This window comes from Orbicella faveolata, unplaced genomic scaffold, assembly GCF_042242905.1.
Source record: "Orbicella faveolata isolate gen_17 unplaced genomic scaffold, um_ofav_v1 contig_24, whole genome shotgun sequence".
NCBI lineage: Eukaryota > Metazoa > Cnidaria > Anthozoa > Scleractinia > Merulinidae > Orbicella > Orbicella faveolata.
In genome coordinates this window covers 17,245,506-17,258,109 of record NW_028301552.1, presented here as the reverse complement: position 1 = coordinate 17,258,109, position 12,604 = coordinate 17,245,506, and the positions used below count along the sequence as shown (strand labels likewise).

At 40.2% G+C, this 12,604-nt stretch overlaps 3 protein-coding genes across 3 annotated transcripts in view; 1 reads left to right on the top strand and 2 right to left on the bottom strand.

The window, feature by feature from the left end:
- LOC110043096 (uncharacterized) overlaps positions 1-12,604 on the bottom strand; it is a 390,873-nt gene that overhangs the window by 193,193 nt on the left and 185,076 nt on the right. The gene's annotated exons all lie outside the window — the stretch shown is intronic.
- Positions 3,240-4,848, top strand: LOC149110674 (uncharacterized). Its single transcript, XM_089292456.1, has 2 exons — positions 3,240-3,574; positions 3,693-4,848. Exons 1-2 carry the CDS (start codon positions 3,489-3,491, stop codon positions 4,669-4,671), a joined length of 1,065 nt encoding a protein of 354 aa, XP_089148582.1. The 5' UTR covers positions 3,240-3,488; the 3' UTR covers positions 4,672-4,848.
- LOC149110673 (uncharacterized) lies at positions 3,580-6,317 on the bottom strand. The gene has a single exon (XM_089292455.1). It carries the CDS (start codon positions 6,107-6,109, stop codon positions 4,856-4,858), a length of 1,254 nt encoding a protein of 417 aa, XP_089148581.1. The 5' UTR covers positions 6,110-6,317; the 3' UTR covers positions 3,580-4,855.

Below are 12,604 nucleotides of genomic sequence, written 5' to 3'. Positions count from 1 at the left end.
ATGGTCTTTATGGACTAACAATTAAACCAAAGGCCAATCCTTGTTTTCGCCAATTCCGTTATAAAAAAATTTTTGCGGGTTGAATAATGTGATACGGCGGGTAAAACTTTTCGGTGCAACGACGGTTGGTACAATACCTGGAACAATCTGTATGTGATTAACTAAGAGAATTTTGAAAAGCTTGCAAACAGTTTGTAAATACCTGATCATTAATTTTTTTTCGATAAAGATAAAATCAACTCAAAAATTTAATAAGGTGAGCAAATATACAAAGGAAAAGTCTAAGCCAAAAATGAGCGACTGGAACTTTTAGTCTGGGGAAAATTGTCCACTGGCAAGCTTGACTATTTAGCCTAAACTATACGTTAAGGTTAGCTTCCGTAAGAACGCTGCGATCGCTGCAAAAAAAAAAGGGTTCAGCAATTACTGTAATCATATGGAAACCACTCTTCTGCGACAATGACTGGTGAGACAGACTTAGGGTGTGCTTCTTTAAGAAAATCTTAGATTGGATTCTGGTCCTCTATACCCAGAAGGATTCTCAACCTTTTGCGATAGAGGGCCAGATTGTCAACATTAACAATTTGCGAACGGGACTTTGGCCGTGATGCTCAACGAATTTTGCCTATGAACTCTAAAGATCTCTGAAGAGTTTCTTGGCCGAGACGAAACACCGCGTCAGACTAGCACCAAACGCACTCCTAGTTCTATTTCGACTGTAGTAGTCGTGCCGATCATTTATGAAACCCGGAGTTCGCAAGGATCGCTTACTTTTCTTTTTTTTTCTGTAGTGATCGCCAACGATCATACGGAAATGGGCTTTAAAAGCAGTTACATTCATGTGTCAATCAAGTTTTTATTTCTGTAGAGCTGTTTTCCCTTAGGTGGAAAGTAATTCACATTTTGTTTGCTTTTGCATTTCAACTCTAAGCAATTAACAAGGAATTCACGCGACTCTGTCATCCAATATGAGCCAGTTGTTCAAAGGGTGGATAACGCTATCGACCTGACAAATCGAAATTCAGTGGACAAGTGTTGACAAAACAAACTACGCCATCTGCTAAGTAGCGTGCTACCTAGTGGATAACATTGTCCACTCCTTTGAGCATCTGCGGGAACCAGACTCCCTAGCTCACTTTTTCTCGCGTCTCATGCCGGCTAAAGGTATTTGCTTCGAATTTAAAGGATTGTTGATTCAATGGTTAATCTGAGTTCACTGTTATTGGTCGGAGGGAATGCTATGATTATACTCGAGTCTTTTATCCTATCATTTTTTTTCCCTTCATTTTTCATTTTTTACCCACCATTCCTATCGCCATGGTGATACAATCAAATATCCTGGAGCAAGGTGCCAAAAATTCAGACCTGAAAGGGATTTAAACCCATGACCTCTGCGATAGCGGTGCAGTGCTCTGCCAACTGAGCTGTCAAGCTAACTGGGAGCTGGTCACTTCGTGAGTTCGTAATATACCCGCAGAAGGAGAAGAATACACGAAAATGTATGAAAGATCATATACTTGAACTGCAAAAAATGATATGAAGATATAATAGATCATCGCAGTTATTCACACAACTTGAGCAGTTGTGAAATTATAGCCTGAAAAAATTATTTTAGGCCTGAACGGGATACGAACCCATGACCTCTGCGATACCATTGCAATGCTCTACCAACTGAGCTATCAAGCCAACTGGAGGTGGTCACCTTGTGAGTTCGTAACATAAAGATGGATTTATATAATAAATCCCTAGGGTTAGGGCTATAATAAACCCCTAGGCTTTATTCTGATAAATCCTAAAACGATCTATTTATCTATATGAACTCTAAGTGATATTCTACTTTCCAACTAATCCACGGAAAATCCTATGTATGGACAAATTAATTTAAACCTCTTTTCAACCAATCAGGTAAACTGCCTCGTTACAGAACATATCACGAGATGAAGCTCCTCACTAACATTTAAGTCTCCAGTTTTGACTAGATTACAGAGGCGTAGAGGACATCACACCCACTCCCTGCGAGCACGAAATATAAAATGCAAGCAATCAACATTTGTGTTATGCAAAAGAGCCACTCCATTGCAAAATGAAAACAAAAATCATGATGTAATTTCTTACGATTGAGTGTCAGCGAATTAGTCAGAAATTACTATTCTGACGGCACGATGGAGCGGTTTGCAGGGTCTTGTAGGACGTTTAGGGCCTATTTAGGCATTTGGCGGGAGATGTAGGTCATTCCAGATCGGTCAGTTTTCGTGTTCGCCACTTTTTTTTTATTAAGCTTCAGCGTCAAAAGCTTTAATTGCTGGTTTTCAGTGTCACGCAATTCAAAATAGATCAAAATAAAAATGAAAACCGGTCAATAGATAAACTCCAGAATCTGGGAAATGAAAGAAAGTAAATATGCAAAGACTCTCGCTAAAATTCTGGTCACAGCAATTTTTCTTATGCGAGATATGCGGAGAAATTTTTTACCCAAATTTATAGAGATTTGTATGGAGACGCCATGCTGGTGCCCATCCGTATGGGCACCAACATGGCGGCCGGAAACCAACAGAAACATCTGTCACTGACTTTTGCTACAAAAGCGTGAATTTGTCCCTCGAGGAACTCTAAAACATTAAAATAATAGTTTTTCGAAGATATGAACTGTTCAGATAGCCAAGTTCCCCGAAATAAGTCACCTTTTTAACCATCATGACAGCTCTCTAGGCCGTCATGTAAATGCCGCATCACGCAAAAGCCTAGAAATTCAAGCGTAGTGTATCACAAAACCAACAACCCATTCGGGGCGAAAATTTGTATGAATATTAGTTTTCAGCTGCTCTTATACATCATTTAAGTAAAATCTCAGGAGGATCAGTAGTTTTGTAGTTCGAATTTTGGTGACGTCATGTGAAAACCAGCTATAAATGATTGTTGACTGTTCTAGCTTATTTGTCTTATTGCTTGATTTGATTCCGCGACTCGGGGGCATGAAACAAAAGAAACCACATCGAGAGATATGACTCCAAAGTTAAGATTAATTAAGAAAAATATGGCACTAAACCTTTTAAGGCCCCGTCCACACGTATGCGGATATTTTTGAATACGCAACTTTTTCTTTCCGGATTCCAAAATTTCCCCGTCCACACGGAGCAAAAATATCCGGATTCGCTTCCGAATTCGCCGGATGCATGTGGAGGGAAGCCGTATCGGGAAATAAAAGGCTGCGGATTCAAAAGGCGAGCTCATACTACGTACGTAAGTAGGCCTTAAGTACGCCCAAGGTCTACTTGGAATGTGAACGGGGTTTATTTTAGTTCAAGTACCTTACTTTGTAACCTTAGAAACGGCGTACTTTCAAAGGAGCCGAAGTGCGCTCTTAAGTCTAGTTTTGCTGTTCTCGAATGCGTTCTTAGGCACTATCAAAACACGCGAAAGCGATAACACGTCAATCAACTAAACGGCGGGAAAAGCTAGTGCACGCAAACCTTGGCGAAGCAAAAAGCATGGATTACAACGCAAGCCGGCCTCGCTTCTTCGCTCAGCAACAATACCGATTAGAGGACGACGATTCCGTGGACTTAAGCCTCATGTAAGTGCAGTTTCATTTATTTATTAAACCAGTTAAAGACTTTTGAACAAATGTTCTGTTTTACTCTTAATAAAATCTTAATAGCCATGTTTTCATAAGCATGCTTTCTGTTCGATAGCAACAACTTAAACCAAAGATTTGCCGGAGCAGTACCCATAACGATTAACCAGCCACAAACGCCTTTCCGCAGTGGACAACTCTTTCATTTCCCACCACACAGCCAGACCTTTTACCGTCCTGCTGCATTTCAACCGAGCGACAGTCCACCACAAAGCAACAACAGCTCCCTAGTATCGCGAACCCCATCACCAGGGCCTGAGACTTCATCCGCTAACTCAAGCCGGGTCAGTAAAACAAGTTCCGAAGGCAAAAAGAAGACCAAATTAAAGGCGTCTGACTGGACAGAAGACGAAACTCGTGAGATGCTGGCAGTATGGGGACAACGGTACAGCAAGCTACGCAGTGCGTCCAACAAAGAAAGGATTAAGATATGGAATGAAATTTTTATCGCATACAAGGAAAGCTGTCCTGACAGCGAAAGAACTTTGCCGCAGGTAAAGAAACGCCAGCAAAATCTCGAGTACGAGTATAAGCTTTTAAAGCAACGCTCTCAGTCGACCGGCGAAGCGGGGTTTAAGAAAATCAAAGAGGGGTTTCCATACTTCGACTTTTTCGACGACGTGATGGGTCATCGCGATAGCGTTGACCCATCCAAAATGGCACTCGAAGGCTCTTCCACGTTTGCCTTCGAAGAAGGCAGCAGCACATCACTCTCTCCACAAGGAAGCGTGGCCGACACAGAAAACATAGAAAATGAATTCGAAACTGCGACGCCCAATGAAGGAGTGAAACGAAAGGCAACTGATAAGCCAGCGAAATCTGGCAGCAAAGGAAAGAAGAGACGTGATGAGCAAACAGCGACGTCTGAGTGGCAGACAAGTTTTCTACAACTTATGGAACGAAGCATAGAGCAAGATAACATACGATTTGAACGTTCCACAGAAATGCTTCGGGAATCACAGAGGAATCAGTTGGAACAAACAAATGCAATTCTCGCAGGGTTTAAGGACATTTTCAAAGATTTGGTGTCAAAGTAAATCAGTGCGCATATTTGATGTTCTAAAAAGGAGACAGTTGTATTAATTCTAATTATATATATATTTGTTACTGTTCTGCTGTTTTGTTGTTGCCTGTATCGGCAAGTTTATATGTTTATATGACATTTTGGTGCTACACATAGCATTCGTTAACAAATAAAACCTGCAGTTGGAAAATGTAGTGTTACAAGTTATCCCGCACAAAGTCTTTTAAAGCATCTCTCACATCGTTGCCAGTTTCAAATAGAAGTCTGTCTTCATCTTCATCGTCTGAGTCATCATCGGAGTCGCAGCCATCATCATATAGATCACCTCTCTCAATGCAAATGTTATGCAAAACACATGACGCAACAACAGTTTTCGTAAGGGTTGTCGTTTTCTGCTCAATTTTTTTCATAACAATTCGCCACCGTGATTTTAACATGCCAAATGCACGCTCGACTACGCATCGTAGGGCACTGAATTTTTTGTTGAATTTTTTTTGTTCAGGAGTTAAGTGCCCCCTGTCTGAGTAAGGTTTCATGAGCCAGCTGGTAAGGGGATATGCACTGTCTCCAGCGAGAAGAGGGCCGATTTCTACTCCATTTATATTCCTCGTCGGGCCAGCAAGAATTTGCTCATTTTGTGCCAAATCGTATAGTCCACTTAGTCTAAGGACGCGAGCATCGTGTATGCTGCCTGGATAACCAACGGTAGCATGGATGAATTTCAGGTTAGAATCAACTATAGCTTGAAGGTTCACACTATAATGCTGCTTACGATTATAGTAAACCTCGTGATTTCGTGGTGGAGCATTTATCTCTATGTGGCAACCATCTATGGCTCCGACAATTTGAGGTATGCCATACATCTCTTCGAACTCGTCAACCTTTTCTGTAATTTCCTGCCTTGTCAAGGGAAATTTTATGAATTGATCCTTCCTACGAAGAAGAGCGCGCTCGAATTCACTACAAATGCATTTCGCTGTTGACTTTCCGTATCCAAATTGTAACCCACAGCTTCTATAACTGTTGCCGGTTGCAAGTCGCCTTAATGCTAAACCAACTCTTTCTTCTACACTAATTGGCACTCGCATCCGCGTGTGTTGTTTTTGTATATCTGCTCTTATTAGGTCACATAGGTATTCAAATGTTGCGTGAGTGATACGAAAATGTTCCTTCCAAAGAAAATGCAGTGCTGGATTAGCTATAAGAAGGCGAAACCAGTTCTGTGGTCTAGGCCAAACCCAAGCTCTTCTTTTCAGTTGTGGTCTTTGTTGTTGTGAGTGCCCTGCCATATAAATAAGCAACATCCGACGGTTTCGCCGGCTAATTCTAAAGGCTTCCTCCATTAAAGCGAAGCAATACATTTGTTGAAGCATGAAAGACCGCTGTCGCAAAAGCAGGAAAGCAAAAATCAAAATAAGGGACGCTATTCGAACGTTTCGAGGTCGCGGCATAATGAAGCTTTGAGTGTCTTGACTACATTTGCTTTGGCGGGTTTTACCGCGTAGTTTGATTGACAAGCGATTCCGCAAGTAGCATACTTTGCAATTTAGTATGAACGCTTATCTTTAAAAGTTAGCACCGCCAGTCTCAAGTTCACTTGAGTTTTTATCGTACTTAAGGCCTACTTGGGCCCTAGTATGAACTTACCTAAAAATGTCCGGATGCGGGGACGGGGCCTAAATGTAGTACACGAAGGACAAAGGGCAGCAAACACGGACGCTTTAAGCAATTTAAAACTACTGCAATGATCACCCAAATAGCTAGCAGAGATTTCTGATCCCAGGTTAAGTGTACACACCTTTCCTTTTCTTGAAAATTGATCTGTATACTTGGACAGAAATTATGACCTTGAAAGACATTGAGGTACAGCACGTGGCCGGGAAGTGATTCTGCAAAAATTGCAATAACGCAGACGTCATCGCAACACAAAGTCCACAGGAAACACATCAAAACCAGTTTGACCTTACATTTGCGTATTTGCTATGATTAAGTTGCGTCTATATTTTCCCCCTCAACGGCGAATCATTGTTTACAATACTTTCAACATAAGCCTTAAGATTCTTATCAAACTAGAAACAAAACTTGCTCTGAATATTGAATGGCACGGCAACATTAACTATCCAAGAAGAATGCATGTGTTCATCATTTTACAAATGTTACATCCAAATAGCTAGAAGATATCTTAAATTACTACTTTTCGAAATCTTTTTTGATGTTTGTATCTAACGTAATACATTTTCTGTGTGAGTCGTACTATAATAATGCAAAATGTAAACAATAACGCAGCCGGTAAAGATTTCCCCTAAACCCTGTACCACCGGCACTTTATTAAGGTGTCAGATCACGTAGCCTGGGAGACACCCATACTAATAAGGGAACACGGACTAATACAAAATACAAAACTGGTAAGACTAAAATATCTTCACTAAAATATGAATAATACAAAATGCAATCTGTATGTAAACTTCTTATTCCTTTTCGTAAGAGCTCATTTTCTAGCAACCTTGAATCTCACAGACGTTGGATTGTTTTTAAGAACATACTAAAACAAACCCAGCGCTAAAATTTGAGAAATTAAAACCTTTTTCCGGTATATTTTGGAAATGGCAAACCAGGAACCAACACTGTCATCACCTGACAGTGACATGGAAGTGTACAAGCATCGTTTGAACGCGTCGAAGGGTAATTTACCACAAGACCGTGACCTTGTTTTTAAAAATTCAGGCTCAAGTCATCTGAAACTGTAGAATGCTCAGACCCCGAGAGCGAAGATGGACGTTCTCGCGACAAAAAGAGAGTGTACTTCACGCACTCTTGAAAATTGGTCTCAATCGGCTTGCACAGAAACGATGGCCTTGGAACCCGGGGGGTCACTGCCATATATGAGCTATATAGGTATGTGCTGCTGTGAAGGGTATGGTTTTCAAGCAGTTTACTCTAGGATAGGGTATATAAATCAGAGCGTTTGGGTCTAGAATAGGGTATAATTTTTTTACAAAACTGACAAGTTGGTTGAAGATTTTATCTAGACTAAGGAAACCAGGAATTGCCACTCACAAATGTAAAAAAAAAAATCAAATCGGCAGGTTTAAATTTACACAAATCAGCCTCAACAGTGTCGATAGATGCGGGGATTTGGGGAGTTTACTCTAGTATAGGGTAGCAAAATTCAGCTGAACTAGCTCTGGTATAGGCTAAGGGTTCCAGGGTGCCAGCGGCACATCCCCACCCAGAAATTCCCAAAGTACCCCCCGGGCCTTGGAAGCATTGAGGTACGATCGGCTAGGTTATAAATCTGCACGAGAATTTTTGCAATGTCAAATTAAAATCAGAGCGAGATTAAAAGAAATCTCAAGAAAGATAATGAAAGCTGATGAAAATGCGTTATTCTTTATCACAGTAGCTCCATTTCAGACAAAATAGACGAAAATGTTCCTAAATCGAAAAATATCTTAACATTATTGTGTACTTACAGAGTATAACGTTAACGGTTATTAGTAAACCAGAAACGAACTACGAGTTTGGGTTCTTAATTCGTCTGCGGCAGGTCTGCTTGCTTTCCCGTTCGCCCATAAAGAATCTAAGAGAGGCTACTGGCGGATATGAAATCCCCTTCATTTTCTATTTTTATTCCCTTAGTTCTACTTCTGATAAATTAAAAATAGGTTTGTTGTTTAGTAAATTTCTAGATGGTCGGCTGCCTTTGCAGAATGGCAGCCGGAAAATAATATCGACAAGACTGAAGGCTTTTTAAGGCATCAGATCCTTATGCCTTAAAAAGATCAGATCAGATTTTTAAGGTATCCTTTTAATTTACACCTTTTCACGTTGTGTTGTTACTATTTGTCTTAATTAGCATTTTTGCCTACTTATTATTCAACTTGCTTTGTAATCATTCATTCAACTGAAGATGACAGAAGTTCTGTCGAAACATGTCTTTCAAACTTAAAAAATTGGTTGTTTTCCTTAAAATCTTTACATGTCTGCTGCTATCTAGACCCTATCAGAGAAAGTAATGTTACCGATTACCTGGACGTTATTACCTATTATTTTACGTGGTGATAAAGTTCATGATTACTAGGTTTTAACTCACTGTTTCCTGTTGTCAGTGGTAATCAAAGGTTTAAGCAGGAGTCAAGATAGCGGGTGTCAATTTAAGTCAAGCTAGGACCTCACACATTACTGAAGTTAACAAGAGGCTTGAGATAATAGATTCAGCATACAGTAGCGGAGTCTGTATTACTATATTCAAGTAAAACGAAGCAAAATGCTTGTCAGCTTGAGATGATATGATGAAATTCCGGATTTGAGAAACGGTTTCCATCCTTGTTCGCGCTCCTCGCAGTAACATAAGTATATATAAATATATATGACAAGAGAATATACGTTGCATATGATTATGCAAAGAATAAAACAAATTGTGCATGGTAACCGTAGTAGCCCAGGGCTTTTAAGCTGGTTACCAGCGTGTTAAGGTAAATGCGGAGAACAAAAATGTATTATGTAGGAATACATAACTGAAAATACTTTACAGAAACACAAGTGACTATTATTAACTCTATTATAAGCATTTAAGAGGTGATGCTTATACCGCTTCTTAAAGGAATTATATCTTAAGTTTTTTAGGCTAAGAGGAACTGAAAGCGACGGAAAGCGAACCCTAAGCCCCTAGCCCTGAAATGGTTATTTTTTGGGACTTGCGTGTACTTGCGAGGAAACTTGCGGGTCCCTTTGGCCACCCAACGTCAGGTCTCCACACAAGTTCAATTTGCAACTACTGGCGAGTCGGTTTGCTTGCTGAAAGAGGACCGAGATGAACTAGTACTAGTCATTCTGACGAAGGATTTGAATATATGATATGTACAATCCAACTTTCAGTCTTGATTGCATTTAATTTCTGATTGAAAATGTCATACGAAAGGTCAATTCCAAGTAGAAGAATGTGGTTTAAAGACCTTTAAAAGTATAAACATTGAACGGTCCGGCAAAAAATTGCCTGCGTGGCAAAATTAGCTCTTAAATGTGACTACAAGAAGCTTCATTCATTAGAAAGCAGAATTATGGTTTTAAACTAGTTTCTGATGTAACAGAAATTCCAAAGTCAAAGTCGGAGGACATCGAGATGTTATTGGAATTTCCGTTAGCCTTCAGGCAAACATGATAACTTGATAATCCTCTACAAGAGATGAACTCCCTTAACTTACAAATATCTAAGGAATTCCTAGGTTTGCCGGCCCACTGTTGTAACAATGCCTAGTATGTGGCACATAATGGCTCAATAAGCACCAGACCAGCTGGTATAATTTTCTGTAAATTAAGTGTGAGCTATAATAAGCGCGCAATTGGCAGTGGGGAAGGATCTCTATGAAAGGCTCGATTGTGTAGAGCGCCAGTGATGCATACGCCTTTGGTATTGATTCTGGTATTCAGTTGAAGACAAGCTGATGTCTGCACACAAGTCAACGATCTGCAAACTTTGATATGTAGATCCAGGAGTTGCTTGTAAATATGCCTGTAAACTGTAAACAAGAAGTTTCCTTAGAGCAGAACGTAGGACTATTTCATTTAAAAGCTAACCGCAGCCAATTTTAAGGTCGTGTGGGTCACTAGAGTCCAATACAAAAGAGAGAACTAATCTCCCAAAGTCTAAAAATCTTAAGCTATACTGTGTTAACAGATCATGCAACTGAACATTCAAAGAGCTTCAAATGTTCTCTTTTGATAGTCGTCTGAGTGATGTTTTCTCTTTTTAAACCCCATCATTAGAATAAGCCACTTACCAACGCCTCTGTAGCATTTTTTGATTTTTCTTTGTTGAGTTTGTATCCTTGAAATCGGTTACATAAGATTATATATACGAAGTAAAACAGAAGTTGAGCCTTTACATTCCTAAAGCCTTTGAGGCACCACACCTGCAATTCCGAGATTTGCACTTAGACATGTTTCAGTTCAATCAATTAAACGACTTCGTAATTTATTAGCTAAATAAATACATAAATAAATGCGCTTTATCTTTGTAACATTTATAAAAAAAAAAATAAAAAAAAAAGCTACAATAATTGCAAAGCTATTTTGCAAAGTTATATATAATTATTAAAACACCGGGCAGCAGAGGAGGCATATAATTATAGCCGAATGTGGAGCAAAGTTGACAGAGACTGAACTAAAAAAGTACAGTATTCTATGCCGAGGAAAAGGTTGTTGTTATTCATCGTGGTGGATGCAATAATAAAGTGTATTATCGTTTGTCTCACGATGTAGTCACTTGAGATATAGGCACGAACAACCCCAAGAAGAGAGCCTGTCGCGGAATTTAAATCCACCGCCGTTTTACCTTATGTCCAAGGAGTTTCGGAGTCTCTCCGCCGCTGCCTAGAACAACAAGGCATTAGCACCGTCTTTAAGTCCGACACGACACTTCGGTCACACTTAGTGCGACCAAAGGACACCGTCAACCCGGCTAAACAAGATGGTGTTGTCTACAGGATTCCCTGTGAGTGCGGCAAAGTCTACATCGGGGAAACAGGGAGATCTATGCAGGAGAGGATCAAAGAACACGACAGGGATATACGACTCGCCCGTACCCAGACCTCCGCCGTTTCTGAACACACCCACGAGACCGGCCACTATCCTATCTGGAATGAGGTCAAGTTTATTGATCGAGATCCTCACTGGTACACACGTAGGGTCAAGGAAGCTATTCACATAAGACTTCACCCTAACAACATCAACAGGGATAGTGGAATTGAAATTCCTGAAGCATGGATACCCACGATCGAGAAACACAACAACAGGAGAACGGTACAACAGCGGACCACTGAGGGAACAGCTACTCGCCGGAACAATGGAACAATAGGAGGATCGAAATACACCAATCACAGCCGACCTTTGTGATATAAATGATACCGTGCAATCAGTCGACCTTATCGCCTGAAGAAGACTAGCAGTAAGCAGTCGAAACGTCGCGATCTATATCTCAAGTGACTACATCGTGAGACAAACGATAATACACTTTATTATTACAGTATTCTAATTAAGTAAGTAAGATGGGCCAATGCCCATTTTGCCTAAGATGAAACCTGTGGTTTTGAGATAAAAATAAATAATCAAATCTCTGGGATCTGAAATGTCGGCTTGGAGACGTAAACTGCTTTCCTTGTGAAACATTCATTTTCGGGCACTTTTTAATGCCTAGATAAGGCCGGGATAACTTACATATTCTACTACCGGCCACTTCTTTAATAAACTAATTATCGCTCACGAGTAAGTCGAGTAAGCACTTATCTATACAGGCAGATTGCACCCTAATGACGTGTTCTCAGTTTTATTTGCAGCGGCCATCGTCAAGATCTGCTACTGCCTTTGACATACCTCGTCTTAGAGCAAACCACACAACAGCAACCACCGCTGTGATACAAGTAAATCTCAGATAACTGGATCCAATCTGCTGACATACTGGTTAACCGCAGTGTCCACGGTTATTATTTGAGAAGCTGTTTCCACAGAATGGATCATACCACCCTATGGAGTATTATTTTTGTGATCCATATATTCGCATCAAGCGAAGCCTGAAAATAAAGTTCACATTGCAATAGTGAAAAAAGGTTTGATATAACAAAAGGAACAAGGACTGTTATGGTTGACATGGATTACAACTGGCAAACTTTAAAATTACAGGCTAAATTTTAATCTGCGTCATCCATTATATCTTAAGGCTTGCAGATACCGAGGGAGAATTCTCTGGGACAAGTCCCTTAAAGATTTCTCACAAGGGGACTCACTGCACAGGGAAACATCAAAAAATCCACAGGCAAAAGAGGTTATTTGAGGTTACTATTTTAATTCAGTCGCATAGACGTGTTCAACAAACTGTTCACCCGAAGAGTCTGAATTAATATTTTGTAGGAGAAGTAGCTCTAAAATTGCCTTACGACCTCACAACTGAC

Coding starts and splice junctions, on each gene's coding strand:
- LOC149110674 (XM_089292456.1), top strand. CDS start 3,489: ATGGATTACAACGCAAGCCGGCCTCGCTTCTTCGCTCAGCAACAATAC. Junction 3,575..3,692: donor TCCGTGGACTTAAGCCTCAT/GTAAGTGCAGTT, acceptor TCTGTTCGATAG/CAACAACTTAAACCAAAGAT.
- LOC149110673 (XM_089292455.1), bottom strand. CDS start 6,109: ATGCCGCGACCTCGAAACGTTCGAATAGCGTCCCTTATTTTGATTTTT.